This window comes from Bombus flavifrons, chromosome 12 (assembly GCF_040668555.2).
Source record: "Bombus flavifrons isolate JBK064 chromosome 12, iyBomFlav1_principal, whole genome shotgun sequence".
Lineage (NCBI taxonomy): Eukaryota > Metazoa > Arthropoda > Insecta > Hymenoptera > Apidae > Bombus > Bombus flavifrons.
In genome coordinates, this window is record NC_138453.1 from 5,458,842 (window position 1) to 5,474,437 (window position 15,596).

At 44.0% G+C, this 15,596-nt stretch overlaps 2 protein-coding genes across 2 annotated transcripts in view; both read left to right on the top strand.

The window, feature by feature from the left end:
- mdy (diacylglycerol O-acyltransferase) overlaps window positions 1-11,151 on the top strand; it is an 86,954-nt gene extending 75,803 nt beyond the window's left edge. The window contains exons 10-12 of the mRNA XM_069124457.1: window positions 5,945-6,123; window positions 9,532-9,682; window positions 10,626-11,151. Coding sequence (XP_068980558.1) covers window positions 5,945-6,123; window positions 9,532-9,682; window positions 10,626-10,802 — 507 coding nt within the window. The 3' untranslated portion in view covers window positions 10,803-11,151. The remainder of the gene's footprint in view (window positions 1-5,944; window positions 6,124-9,531; window positions 9,683-10,625) is intronic.
- Window positions 11,152-14,447: 3,296 nt separating this feature from the next.
- Window positions 14,448-15,596, top strand: part of LOC138185484 (uncharacterized) — a 40,156-nt gene continuing 39,007 nt past the window's right edge. Inside the window, 1 exon segment of the mRNA XM_081833762.1 lies at window positions 14,448-14,774. The gene's annotated coding sequence lies outside the window, so the exon portion shown is untranslated.

Sequence of the window (15,596 nt, forward strand, 5' to 3'; positions counted from 1 at the left end):
GTAACTCCGATGCGGCACGTATACGTATAATTCTCTTACGATCTTCGTATTTCCTGGCCGGTGTTCCGAAAGCAGTGGAGAAGCTCGGAGCGCGTCGTCGACGAAAACATATAACAGCGGGAGGCCACGTCCGCCATCTCGTATTCGGAGTACTTTCGTTGCCTTTAAAACGCGTACCAAGGTAATTTCATGAAGCTTCTCTCGCATCTTCATTTTACTTGGGTATTCCTCCCCACACGATTATTTCACGTTGGAGGCGGTGTTGTTGCGTGACACCAGAAACAGCGATCGCGAAACACGGATAGTTTGTGATATCTCCTGGGCGTCGTTCATTTGCAAAGGGCTTGGGAGCTTTAACCCGCGTAGTTCTACGTGTATGGATTTTATCGAGTTTCGAATGGCGAGGGGAAATAGCCGCGTTATCCCATAACCGGCAACGTAAACTCGGAAAACACAGCTTCATAATTTGACACGTAACATTTGCGGATACCATTAAAGCCACGATCCGATACTCTACCTCCCACCCCACCCATCTCCCTTGGACCGCGCTTTCAATGCGTTAATTAAAATTTTCACTTCGGGTTTACAGCGATAACAGTACACAGTCTCGTGTAGCATGTTGAAAGGGGTCACACGATGCGTAAAATACGCGTCGGGACTGGCGTATCAAAGGAACAACGCGTCCATCATCAACGATAAAAACCATTAGATTAATTCTGTATAATGTGATATCGCGGAACGCTGTTATTCGCGTACGAAAAGCCGACGGCTATGTCGGGTGAAAATGGGGGATTGGGGGTCACATTAATGGAAGGGTAATCAGAAAAATGGATTTTCGAGTTGACCCCGTCCACAACATTTTCCTGTATTAACGTGAAAGCCATGTTCGGCTAGAAACAAGTGTCGTGCAAATAAGCAACCCCTGTCGTCGATAATGGACGAAGGATTTTTAGCCCAGCGAGCGCGGGAAAACCGTAAATGTAAATTTATGGTCCGTACCGGTGTTTCTGTGACAGCCTCGTCACGTATAACTAATATGCCTGACAATTGAAATGTTTAATATCGGTCAACGTGTTGGAAAGAGCCGTGCATTTTCGAAATATTCGCCTTTTTATGCGATATTCGTTTGTAGTTGATATATTAATCGAACGACGAGCCAACGCTCGCCAAACAAAGGATCGATTGGCACGCGAAGAAGAATATGTATGTTCTCTCGTTTGAGAGCGAGGAAATTTGAACAAGCATTCGCGAATGAAATCGTACAATGTGTACAGCATGACTCTTACGAAATGATTGATGTTGTTCCCTTCGAATCTCGGAGATTCCTGATGGAATCTTTCTTTTCACTGCGTACTTCAGGATTTTAAATTATACAGATCGCAACAAAAATCTTTCCATATCTATCGATGCTTTATAAAATTTTAGAAAACGTGTCCTTAACATCCAATTTCATCGATCTAAGGAGATATAAAAATTTGGGGTTCCGATGGAACTTTTAAATTCGTCGTTTCCACTACTTCCGTCTTTCTTAAATCTACCCAGCCTGGTCGATGAATCGAAAGAAGTTTGTTCAACTGGATAAAAGTTCGCTTGTCTCTGTAAAAGGCTACCAATGCAGTTTATCACAGACATTTAACAAATATTCTGCATTGTTTACCACACAGCGTTCGCCAAAATGGCATAGCTTCGCTCATCGAAGACAATCGGCTGTTTGCCAAGAATCACCCTGTATATTTTACCCGCGTCTTCGCTGTTGTGTTGGAGGCAATCTGCCATGGCATCCATCGAGATCGTCAGCCCGATTCCATTCGATCGTCGTTACCCGTGCTCGTTATTCTCTCGTTAGTCCGAATGCTCCAGATCGAAACTAGCCAGCCGTAGTGTTTCGATCAGTGAACCGGACTCGGTGAACCGAATTCAATTATATGACTTGGTCCCAAAGCGACTACCGCGAATGTCCTCCTGGAGCGTGTATAATAGTCGTGTTGTTGGTTGTTTGCGATTAAAACACGCCAGCCAAAAAGTCACGCATGGTTGAGCTTTGCTAACAAATTTTTGCCGGGTGCCAGTTAATTGGACCCATCGCGTCATTAATTATCGACGTCTGCGGCTCGACGTGTAAACAACAGTCTAGCTGGTCTGACGTTTTGCGGAAAAATCAACCACATCTCTCTCTCTCTCCCTCTCTCTCTCTCTCTCCCTCTCTCTCTCTCTCTCTCCCTCTCTCTCTCTCCCTCTTTCTCTTCACCGTCGAGGATTATTCGATTTCTCTGCTGGAAAAAAGTTCGATCACGCGATCAAATAATTTTGAAAAAGGGGATTACTGGGAAAAATCGAAGAGCAGAGGATCGAGTCGACTAGTAATAACCTTCTCCGAGAGCGATATCGACGCAAGCTTTAACTGGAAGATATAAGTGGTTCGGTCGAAGGTTCCTCGGGGCGAACGCAACGAAAACTCCTCTTCCAATCTCATAAGTCACGCCACGAGAAGGATTGCTCATTCTTGAAGCGCCTCTTTTGTCCCCTTTTGTTTTCTACCTTCGCCGTATCATGCTGAGAGTGAAGCGAGAAAGAGAGAGAGAGAGAGAGAGAGAGAGTGGAAGAAGTTTGAAACGGGAAAAATAATTGTTTGCCGATCGAAGGAGCGAAATCTGCGACAACGGAGGGTCTGCAGAAGAAAAGAAGCCCTCGAGAGAAAGAGGAGACCACCTCCGGGATACACGAGCCTGATACAGGATCGAGGGAATCCTTATTTTCGTTTACACCGCAAATAACTGCGAGGCTGTTCGCACAGACCACTGACCATGATCGTCGTCGGTTAATTGCGGTTCTTATATACGAACCTCGGCTGAACTTGGAAAACAGAGGGTGGCAATGTTCGACCAAGGGGATGGATCAGTGTGTATTGAGATGGTCGCGAAGAGGAGGTGGTTTCGGTACTGCAATGTAGGACGAGACTTTAATCTCGTCGTAATGGGGAAACGCAATTTTCCTGCAGTCCGTTGCCAACGAGGTCGTTTCCTTAGATCGATCTACTTTATACGAGCGCGATCCTTCGCCCCGTCCACTCGTCGCTCGTTTCGGAATCTCTTTGACGCGCGACAGCCCCTCTGACGAAAAAGACGAAGTACCAGGTGAAAGGAGAGGAAGGGAAGATCATGGGATACACAGACACTCTCCTTTTGCTCTTTTATTCGGTGTCGACCATGTGCAGATCGTGTCCCGTCCTCATTGCAGTTTCTCCTGCGTTAGACTCTAATGTGTACTTTATGTATATATACGGAACGAACGATCGATCGATTTCTATCAATAATGTAGGCATATTGGATTCAGAACTACGACCAGAGAAGGGTCCATTGAATTTCCGATATGTACTTACTCATGGTTGAACATAATATAGACACGATCGTGATGGCTGGTATCGTTAGCCGATCGGGTAAAAGTGGCGGATGAGTGCGATCAACGATCGTCGTAACAATTTATGTATCCGACTTGCGCTGATTGCTAATTCTTTGGAAAGATTTATCGTCGTTCATTATACCATTCGCAATATTTTTGACTATTTTTGTTGTATCTTAACCCTACATTTTGTAACTCTAATAACGTATACATTTTGAAAATTCTTGAATTGTTAATCGATACTCTTTCCATTTTCCTCGGAATCTTTGCCACGTTTCAGCTTCGTACTCTCTTTTTTTTTTTGTTCTTCTTCTCGCTTTTCGTTTTCTGTCTGCTCATCATTGCCCTCGTGGGAGCATGTCACGTACTATTTACTGCAGTGGCAAGGTCTAGGCGGCTATGTAATATAACGGGAGTAGCTGTTATCGTATGAAGAACGGGATATAAGAATAACAATCAAGAACGGAAGAAAAATTGAGCAAACTTTATAGACGTCTCGTCGAGATGACGGAGAAATTGCCCGATCCTTTTTAACCTTGTCATTATTTCTTCTCCGACGAGCACGATACGATTTCCCATCAGGAATCGATCTTCCATTCCGCTCTTTGAGCCACAAGGACGATCTCTTGAAAAAATATTGCTTTAATAACGATACAATCTTCGGTAGACTAACATTTGATACGAAACGTAAGCACGTTCGTTCTGTTTGGTTAAAGGACTGGATCTATTTGAGCACAGCAAGCTTCACGTAATAGTGATTCGATCTTTTATTAAACACTTGTTATATCTTCGATATAAGTTGGCACGAGTTGTGAAATTTAGACTCCCGTAACTGCATGGTCCTCGTCTTGTCCCTGATGTATTAAAACAACGTTTATCAAGAGGAAAGAAAGGTTTAAATCTTTAAATAGATTAAAACAACTTCGCCGAAGCAGGAAATAATTTTTCGTGGGTTCTCGAGAATAAAAAAGAAGAAGAGTGAAGTATAACAATGTAACGTAACTGGGAGCAGTTCGTTGAAAAGAGCGGGCTTAATAGGAAAACTTAGTTGCCACGAGCCGACCAAACGAACCGAGAAAATTCAAATTCCCGCGGGTCTCTCGCTCTGCCGCGTCACATATCACCCGCCAAGATTTTTCCTCCTTGATGGAAACTTGGGGCCACGGTAGAAGCCGTATCGTTCTTGAAATAGCCGCTGGCCAGGAAGCCGAGACTCAAAGTTCTCCCGACCACTTTTTCCTTTGTGGTATCATTGGCGTGTCTCAAACGGTTCAACAAGGTTTTATCCCGCCCACTCCTGTGGGTGATTTCGTGCTCTACCCCTTTCTACTCTTTTAACCGACGTCATACCCGAGGTAAACGAAATTAAAAGAGGAGGTAAGTTTTTGCGAAGTACGTGAACTGCCCATGCTGGAAGAGAGGCGCAATAGCGGTGTGGTGATGGTGATGGTGGTAAAAAGGAGTGATGAAATGAGGAAAGACAGAGGAGATCCTATCTTCTGCGAAGAAAGATGTGCTCTCCCTCTCTTTTCATAAAAGTGCCACGAATGCCTGCCGGCAGAACAGACTTGACCTTTGTGCTTGGCAACATTATTAAGTCCTTTGGAGCGCGTAAAGGGCCAACGGAAGCAGCGAGGGTGCTTCAGGGGGAATTAGAGAAGACATTCGAAACGAAATAACTTCAAAATTCTTCGTTGGACCGAGTGGGGCAAGCCGGAAAGGAAGATGGTTACGCCGGAAGAATCCGTCTGATCTCGCTGCAGACACGATTGCCTTTTACCTTCCTCTGTGTTCTTCTCTGCGATTCTGTGCAGCGATTGCACTCTCCCGGTGATATTATTTCGTCGCAATTTTTCGGAAATTCGCTGCCAAAGACTCGGCAACAAGAAGACTTAACAAGACGCGCTGACTCGAGCGTAGAATTACCTCTCGCCCTGGAGTCCAATGTGAATAACGCGGCCGATCCTTCTCTTTTTTTCGTACCGCCCCAGTTAATTCTTTGTCCCGTCATTAGCAGGTTATTTTAAATATTCTGAAACGCGAAACAGCTATCGATGTTCCTTTAGTAGTTACACCTCGGCGGCTATCATATTTTCTTCCTCCCATCGCGTCGTTCCTCTTCCCAGCCAGTTTCTGTACTCGGTGAGTGTGCGCTAACACTGGTTAAGAATTACACGAAATTGCACGGTCGCCTAAGGCTACGGGAATGGAATATCGAGAGACGCGAATTTGCATTGGATTAACGAGCCGCCCCCGGACGAAGATACGAAACAAAGGGAAATAAAATATTGGCTGGCGTCGCTGTCGGCTATCTGGCCCTCGCATGTTGTACATTTGCGATCTAACAAAGATCAACGCGCGCGAAACGATACATCGCGTGAAAAACATTTCACCGCCGGTAATAGAGAAGATGAAAGTGACTTCCATTTGCACCCGTTCTCCGAATAAATGTTCACCCTTCTGACATACGACTCTCGTTATAATCCCAAATGCTCTTTTTTAACCACGCGTATGAACGTATATTTGTTTTCGTGCGTTTTTGTAGATACCAAACCATCTGGTCTGGCTGTGCTTCTTCTACTTGATGTTCCATTCGCTTCTCAATCTGATGGGTGAACTGTTACATTTTGCTGATCGAAATTTCTACTGCGACTGGTGGAATGCGGATAACATCGACACCTTCTGGAGGACATGGAATATGCCTGTACATCGGTGGGCCGTGCGGTAAGTATCGCTGATACGATGTTCCAGGCGCCACAATACGTTGGATTTCGATCGTGCGACGACCAGCCACCGTTTGGTCGAGTAAACGATCCTGCGCACACCCTATTTGGTTCGATCGAAAAATACCGGTATAAAAGGTTAGATCGTAGATTGCTACGATTCGAAATGGAGCCACCGTTTACGTTTAAGCGATAGCCTAGGCTAGATTACACCATTTTGATTCTATCTCGCATCAGGCTGCTAGCATACCTACAATTTTGAGGTTTTAAGATGTTGAATCTTGTATTGTTTCGTGACAGTTAATCGTGTTATATCGCTGAAAAGTATAGATTTGATAGAATTTGAAGTTCGTATAACGTTGCAAATACGGGCTGTAGTAATTTGCAGATTTTTACGATTAACGATATAGTATAGAGACATAATTTAGCTTCGAGTTAAAAGATAGCTACTTCGAGTTATTTCTAGTAAAATCGATGGTATGATCAAACTTGCATTAAGATTCAGAAGAAGATGTCACGTTTAATCGAACGCGTTACAGTACTTCAAATAGCTTTGCAAATTGTCATTTCGAGCTTGAGCGCGCAGAAATTATGAAACTTAGCTTTCCTGGCGAATAGTTCCGCAGTAGACGGTGTAAATGATAGGAGCGAGGCGTGATACATAAAGGTAGATCGGCGAGGAGAGGTAACAGAAAGAAAACAATATCCAGCCGCGAGTCGTACTTTTGATCGAGCTTCTTTTCGCCTAAGCGGCTAAACTTCGTTAACGAGTGTGTCCTGCTTTAAGGAGATTTAATTACATTTTTCGCGAGAATCCGGGACCTGTCTGGTCTCCGAATAGGAAGAGAAATTTCCGCGAATCAGAGACTTTCCCCCGTAACCTGTACACCATCCCTCAGACCGCCGCCTCTTTCAACCCCTGTGGAAACTGCTCTGCGGCTAATTGTTTTAGCTTCTACCGTGCACTCCCACCTTTTCTCTACACCCCTCTATATATATAACCGCTGCCACTCTAAGTAGTACTTTTAATGTCTGTGTAACTGGAAAGGGTGTCGGACGGCGGCTGCTGTTTGAAAACTATTCTGCCGCAAAATGGAACTACCTGCAGATCCGTGCGCGTCGAAATCTTCTGTTTTAACGTTCATTTCGGAAAATTAATTCGTAGCCGCGTTTGCGCGTAACACCGACCATCGATGTCACTTCTAATTAGTTTCTATTTTAAACCATTGCTATTTCCATTTGGCCCGAATCATGCACGACTGTTACAATGCTATTCTTGTACTCGTAACAATATGGCAGAGTGGTTGAATCGTTGTGTAACAAATGAAATATTCACATCTGTACACGTCGAAAACTAATTTCAATCGAGAACAATTAGGCGTGATATTCAAATCCCAGTATATAGAATTTTGTAGTACGTGATTTCATACGTTTTCAATATGGAATCACGTTTTAGTACTCTGACGATTATTCGAAGGTTAAATATCTTTTTTTTTCCAGTCACCTATCGTCAAGTTCAAACTTAGTATTTACGATTTTCCAAGAACTTTTGGATAAATCTTGTTCAGGGTACACTGTCAGATAAGCGCGAGCTTACGTCCTGTTGGCACTTTTTATTCCCATACGTCTTACCCGTCATCGTTCCATTGGATTATGCATCGCTCGCTCAATACAATCAGCAAAGTTGCGAGAAACTTTCCATATAGGGCCTTCCACTTTTCCACCGGTTTTGCCGGTGCACGTGCCGCTAACAACTCGCGCCACCGCGGTGACGACGGCCGCTTTTACTTCGAAAGTAGCTCCGCGGAAAGTTTAAATCCTCGAAAAAGGTAGCCGTGGAAAAGTTGTTATTGCGGGGCCGCGGGAGGCGAACGGTGTCGTGTACGTGGAAGGGTTGGAAATCCGAGGATCGAAGGGATCTCGTGAGAAACGATACACGAGAAAACAATAATTCTTTACTGTCTAAAGGTATAACTCTCAGAGGAGAGGAGGTGCACGCCTGTGCATGAAGATCGAGTGAAACGGCCGAGTTTCGACAGATACGCAACGCAGTTAATGTCCAAGGCCTGTGAACGCCTCAGTCCGAGGTAGATTAATCGGGAAAGAATCTTATCAAGTTGCAATTAACTGAATTCTATATAATTAACCGGACAGAAACAAAGATCTGTTTCGCTGTTCGGAAACGTCGGAATCGGCGACGTTCCCAAGACTCGAATTTCATTCCCGTCCCTCGACGTTCTTCGAACTGCACCTGTGCTCCCAACTCTTCTCCGCGTTCTTCTCTTCCTTCTTCCCTCTTTTTTTTTCTTCTCTGTCTGGGCCGAGATATGCAGCTGCAATTGCGAGCTGCAACTGGCACGCAGCCATGCGACCGCGGCGGCAACGAGTGGTAGAAAAGCGAGCGAAGGGCGGGGAGGGGAATGGGCGCGAGAGGTGAAAATGGAAAAGCTGCACGGTGGAGGATGGGTACAGGGAGAGGACGTAGACGGTCGCAGACGGCGGAAAGGGGGAAGGACGACTGTCGACGAAGACGGCGTCTTTTCAGGTTTGTAATGGGAAAAGCCGATACGCATCGTGGTGCGCGCACTTAAGGCTGTTTATTCCCCGCGGCACTTATAATGCCTCTATAACTGGAAGATATTTCGAAGCGTCTTTTCCATGGACGACGAGAACCACGAGCAAGGGAAGTGGAGAGAAGGAGAAAGACCGAGATTGAAGGAGGAATGGTAAAAACGAAACAGAAAGAAGAAAAGGGGCCGCTATTTCGTGGAGCAACAAGGAGAGTGGACCTTTAAGGAAAGGCATCTCTTCATCGCGGCGACGAAACCGTCCACGACGACAGCTTCCCACCTTTGAATTTCCTTCCTTCCTTCCTTCCGTTTCTCTCGCTCTTATACGCCGGCTCTTTTCTTTGCGCCATTTTTTTCCTCTTCCCTCGCCGTCTTGCAGCTTTCTTCATTCCAATGCACTGCTACTGATAACCAAGCCAGCTAACGATCTCTTCCTGTCTCTCGGTGACTCGTGTCGTTCCCCTCCCCCATTCTGTGAACCGACACATACCACAGTGTCGCTATTCCGACAAACTTGCACAGCCATTGCTTTAATTTTTCGAGACGATTCCGCCCACGCTGATCCTTAAACGCCACGCTCCTTATCTACATCCTCGTTCTCCTTCGCCTCTCTCGTCCTTTTTTTAACGCTTGCGCGCGCTATTTTGCGGTACAACATTGTAATAGGGGCGACTACACGCCGAGGAGACGCTCTCTCGGGTATTTTCGCTGCACAGAGAATCGTCGAGGGAAACGAGCCAGAGAACGCCCCGATCCTTTCTATTAAACGGCCGCGTAATTTTCCTCCGTTTAATCGTGCCCAAGCTTGAAACGTTTTTGCGCGATTATTTTGGTTCCAGGCACTTGTACATTCCCATCATCGAGATCGGCTATGGGAAAACGACCGCGTCCGTCATCGTGTTCTTCATCAGCGCCTTCTTCCACGAGTATCTCGTCAGCGTGCCGTTGAAGACGTTCAAAACGTGGGCGTTCCTGGGAATGATGGGACAGGTAAAATTTACTCGTATAATATTCGACTCACGATCTAAATTATGTCTATGGAGCCGATGTTCAATCTTTTCGGCACGGTGAGAGACTATAATCACCCATCGCTGGTGCACTCGCTAGCTTCGAGAATTTTGTCCTCATATAAATGAAGAATAGCTGCCGAGTAGCTTTGAGAATTTATTATTAACTCTACAGAGGTCGCGAGAAATCTGTCACTTACATAAGAAACCTTTTTACAAATATTTTTCTATAGACACGTTGTCAAGTTTATTAACAACGAAGTGCTTTTGTATTACATATAACATTTCTACGTGTCTGTCACTCCAGACTGGACTTTGATATTGCAAATTTCTTAGAATGACATCGACATTTCTATATTTCTGAAATTATGACAAAATATATCCCAAACATACTAGTATTATTTATAACGATCGTTATACAGATATACGCGCATCAACGGAGGATTCTGGTCACTGTATTTAAATGATTATTACAAACTTAGTTACTTTATTAGTTCATTTTTCACATTCTTTTTATATAAAAGAGGAAACATTACACCACTGCATTAAACATTGTCACTGAAGTGCATATTATTAAACTCACTGCATTTCTCAGATACACCGCAGCGGGAATTTCTAGGATCGCGATCTTCGCAGGCTTAAAACTTTGAAACGTTCATCTACGTTCAGCCAATAGGCACTCTCTTGATCCGAGCTGTACTGTACCGAAAGAGTTGAAAGAAATTTTAATCAACCAATTCCTTCGTCAAACATCCAGTCACACAAAGAACCAAAGAAATCCTCCGACACGATATCAGCTATCTCAGTCGCTCGAAAGTTTCCCGCGGAAGAATCATCTTCTCGGAAGCGATCCAACTGTCGAAGGATTAATATTAATTTGCAGTCTGCCACCCTCGATGAAGAAACTTTTTTAATTGATTTTCCAGATACCATTATCACTGATAAGTAAGAAGGTGCAGAAGCATTGCGGCGCCAGATGGGGCAATATCACAGTGTGGGCGAGTCTCATTATCGGACAACCACTTTGCATAATGATGTATTACCACGATTACGTGATAACTCACTTCGGTGAGAACCTGATCGAGGATTACTCCACGGTATAGGAAACAAGGAATCGAACGTGAAGCGAAGATTACAGAGAGGTCGGCAAGAAGAATTTCAGTCGGTGAATGAGGCAAACTCGCCACTGTTCCATCAATCGTACTTTTCCTCTTGTTTTTCACACCTCGCAGACTTTACCTTCGATCCGTGTATAAGCTATTTTTCAAACGATTCCTCGACGTTAACGGGAGTCTAAGTTTTTTATTATCTCGATCGTGAAAAAGGAACGGTGACGCTTCATAAACGAAATTTTAAATCACAAGCAAATGCCTTAAGTATTACGCTTCGATTCAAGGAGTTTAGAAATTCATGCGCCTAGTTTATATCGTTGTTAACATTTGTGAGTGTAAGCTCGATGTTTTCCTCGCATTGCAGTTATCTTTTTAAGGTGGATCGAGTGGGACAGTATCAATATATTACAATTCCTAGTGGATTAATACGTTAATACATCGATGTTTAACTCTGCATCATGAGAAAGTAGTCCGATTCAAGTCAAAAGCGAGAATTTTACATGAACACACGATATGATGCAATTATTATATAATTATTATTATAAGATAGGACAAAACGTCGTACGACGTATCATATTCTACTTCTTTTCTCATTCACGCGGGGTGATGGTAATGTTCGTGGAATTATTGCTGTAAGACTGTTGTTCACTTTGTTACAAGCGTTTTATAGATTACTGCATGTCATGCGCATCTCGTCTTCGTTGATGCTCGATCAATCGCCTTTTCATAAAGATTACGATATTATAAAGCGATGAAATTATAAGATTGAAAAGACCAAATACTGTTTGTCGCGTATCTACGCGACTGGCATTTTAATCGATAGCGTGTGCCGTGCAAAATGTATATTTTATCTTTTGAAACGATTTTATATTTGATCGCGCCCGTGCCTCATAAATCCTCGAGCATCCTTTACTTCACGAACGGTGAAACTCGCACGAACGGTGATATTATGCGTGCATTAAGACAATAATTCAGCATATTTTTTCTATCTGACGATGTTTTATTGCTTGGAAGGGAGGTAAGAGCGCATCGAGGGAATATTAGCCGTAATAAATTTATCCCGGGTGCAGTTTGCTGTTGCGTATTCGGTAAATATTTCAGGCCAACCGTTGCGTATCACGAAGGAGCAGCTGCCGAGGATTTAACGAGGCAACTTGGTGCCAGTTGTATACGAACATACGATTTTGTAGATTTCGTCCTGCGCTCCCGCTCGCGTGCCGTACGAGCGCGACTGGTTGTCGAATAAACGAGATCTTTGTTACTAGCCTCGTTAAATTTACTTCCATCCCTTCAGAGAAGATTTGATGGAAATGTCGTCGACACTGGGATAGAAAGCAAATCTGAGTGTAACGATATAGTATTAATACAAAATATACCATTTGATACTTAAAACTGTAATACAAGTAGATCCGTGAATTATAATTAGATTGCGGATTTTTATGCACTTTCTTTTATTTTTATGAACATAAATAAAGAAATGGAATTAGAATAGAAATTTGCTTCATCTACTAAATATTATAATAAATACCTTATTTTGGATATTTTATATATTATATTACATGTATTTTTGCAACTTCAAATTTCCCATAAATGTATAAAATTCCGCAGTTTAATTAGTTATAACATCTCGGGGATCCAACATTTGAAAAATCTCTTCAGGCAAACCATATCAAATGAATCGAATCTGATCTCCTTAAGACGAATCCAAGACGCGTATAAAACTTTCAGAATATATGCAAAAGCCTACAATTTGTCAAATTACCTGTTTTACTAATCTCTTTATAATGAGAAACAACTCAGGAAGATCTCGCGTTACTCCATGTCTCTCTATACTCGCGTCATGTTTTTAAACGAAACGCTCTGTTTCGTCTTCAATTTCCTTCGGCTCTTGAAACGCGAGAAAATAAGAAAGGAACGACAGCTGCAACACCTGGCAGAGGTATGAAACAATCACCTTCTCCCAGATACGTTCAAAGCAAAGAACAAAAGACGATGGAATCATCTCCAGGCCAAAGATGCTCGGAAAAGGATGTTTTTTCGAGCCATCATCCCCTGGGCTTTCCTGGTTGTCTGATGAGCTTGGATGTCACGACCCGTTTGCCCCAGAGCAGTCTCGGCGATGGATAAATTAATGATGCGGGACGTTCACCACCGACAGTTGGACATACGTCTGCGTCAGAGAGACGCGATGTTATATACCATGCAGGTACGTGACAAGCGTAGAGACTTACGAGCAGGCGGATCCAAACGAGTTGAAGCGGATTGACGCGCATTCGAGCGGATACGCGCGGCTATCGCTAGATCTATTGACACGAGAGCGCTGCGCGAGTTAGAGAACTTTGGAAAGAGGGTTGACGCGAGTTCTGGGCTTGAGGAGGTTAGTAGCGGATTAATGTGAATTAGAAATGGACACTACGTGATTTGAGACAGATTCGAGGGGACAGAGAATTTAGCACGAAGTGAAATTAGAAAATTTTATGTGGATCCCTCCCGGGATTAATATGACTAATTCAAATTGAATGATAGAATGATGGAAGATTAGATTTTACGTGAGAGAAGCTCCGATTTGTTTGAGAAATTTAACATGAGTTAAAGCGTGTGGCGGAATTGCAAAACAGTTGATAGGGAAATTTGCTATTGGGTCCTGTGTTAATGTAAATAACTCGAGTTGGCTATGCTAACGGTGATTAGACGCGGGTCGTGCGTCAGAGAAGCTGCGATCTATTCGAAGCAGATCGAATTTAAGAAATTTAATATGATTTAGAGCGAGCAGTAGAATTGCGAAACAGTTAACAGAAGTCGAGGTATCCACGAGTTTCTCAGTACACATCCAAATAGGTTCGTGCAGGTCGGTGTGCTTGTGGGAAAAGTTAGCACGAATTGAAACGATTCCGCAGGATTTCCAGTGGATTCTAGAAGTTCGCTCAAATTGAAACCGGTCCTCGTGAGTTGGAACGAATCGAAGAAGGTTAGCGTGACGTTCACGCGCGGTATGACGAGCACTGGAGCGAGTCCAAGTGATTTACAGCGGGATAACGCGAGTGCCAGTGAGTTCGAGTAAATTAGAATCTGTCTAGACCTTGTGCCATCCAACCTTTTTTCGCTAACAATCCTTCCGTTTACAAAAAGCATAATCCTCGATGTCAATCAACGTAATAATATTCCAATTTCCATCTGAAATATCTATCGGTAATTCTCGAACGAAACCAAAAAAATAAAAAAAGAAGGAAAAAGGACAAAAATAGATATGCTGATACCAATCGTTCGATCGTTGAAATCAGCGAAACTGCATCTCGAACACGTTCATTTCTCAAGCCGTTCGATTTTTCGCGCACAAGGTACCGAAGCATACACGAAGAATGCCTCGGCTGGTCTTTTGAACGCTTATTCCAGAACGCTTGCGTTATCCTCTAAGGTGGGTGGTGGCAATGGTGACGGTGCAGAGTACGGGGATGGAAGGGTGACGGTATGGGTGGTCAGGGTGGCGGCGTGGGTGGTCAGGATGGCGCGAGGGGTGCACGAGGTTCGCGGTACGGTGCAGAGGGTTGAAACGAAGGGTGAAGAGCGAGAGAAACGCTGGAGGAGGGGACCGAGCGAGGGGAGGGGGCACGGTGTGAGCGCAACACGATGCTATAAGGGCGGGTACGCAGCGAAGTCTCCGCAGTGAGCGCCGCGACGCCTTCGGAGACGTATCGTATGAGACGGTCGATCGGTGATCGCCGGTAACACGAGGCGGTCTCAGCTATCTCTCAAGGACGATTGTGCTGTGTTTTTGTGCTTAATTTTTGGTTCTGTCAGACCCGAAGAGCAGATTTCACGGGAAATAGGGAGATTTCTACGAACGAAGACGAGCACCTGCGATTTGGTTTCGCATCGATAACGAAAAGCAGAAACGATTTGGCCGGGACACACGGCGAGTTTTTGGAGCTGGAAGATGCCCAGGCTGCTGCTAAACAGAGATAGGTATGTGTGAATTCTGTATTGATGATTGTAATTAGCAACGGGAAAATTAAAAATCAAGCGCACGTTATTAGCAATAGCAATCGGTGATTAACGAAGGTTGTTGTTAGGTTAATATTTCGTTTAGTTTCTCTAATTTTTCAACATTACTGCGATATTATTCTCGTCTGAATTTATCTCGATTGAATACAATTACAATCAGTCATTTGTGCGCCAATTAACTCTATGTACGTCAATTAAGCTTCTATGTAATTTGAAAATTCGATTTCGTATTAAAAAAAGAAATGGATCGATGTGTTTCGATAAAGTATGTATACCGGATTTAAAAGTTCGTTTAGTTAGTTTAATTGGAAGCGGCGTTAAAAAATAATTAGTCTGGACCTCGCTCGAACGATACCATCAAGTAGATCGTGTCAAGTAGAATAGGACATTGCAGTCAGACCGGGCGTACTTCACCCAGTTTCGTCTCCTATAAATTCGATCCAACGTCTTATTTATTTTGTTCACTCGTGTGTTAACGGGAACGATCGACGTTCGAGACTCGACGATAGATGTGGCATCCAGCGAGGTTCCGCCTCTGCTTCGCCCTCTTGGTTATCGCGAAAAAGCGACGGACCACGTCGTTCCCCGGCGCGATAACAATGACTCGACGTTTGTTAAAGAGCTCGGTAGTAATTTCACGTCGAAGAAAAATGGTGCTGCCGTTGCCTCGGTCGTTCGTCATGATACGACCAAGTTCACCGGCGGAGAACAAGAAGCCGACGCACGGGAAATTGAAACGATGCCCGGTCTCTCGTAGGATGATCGGCAATATCTCACGCGATG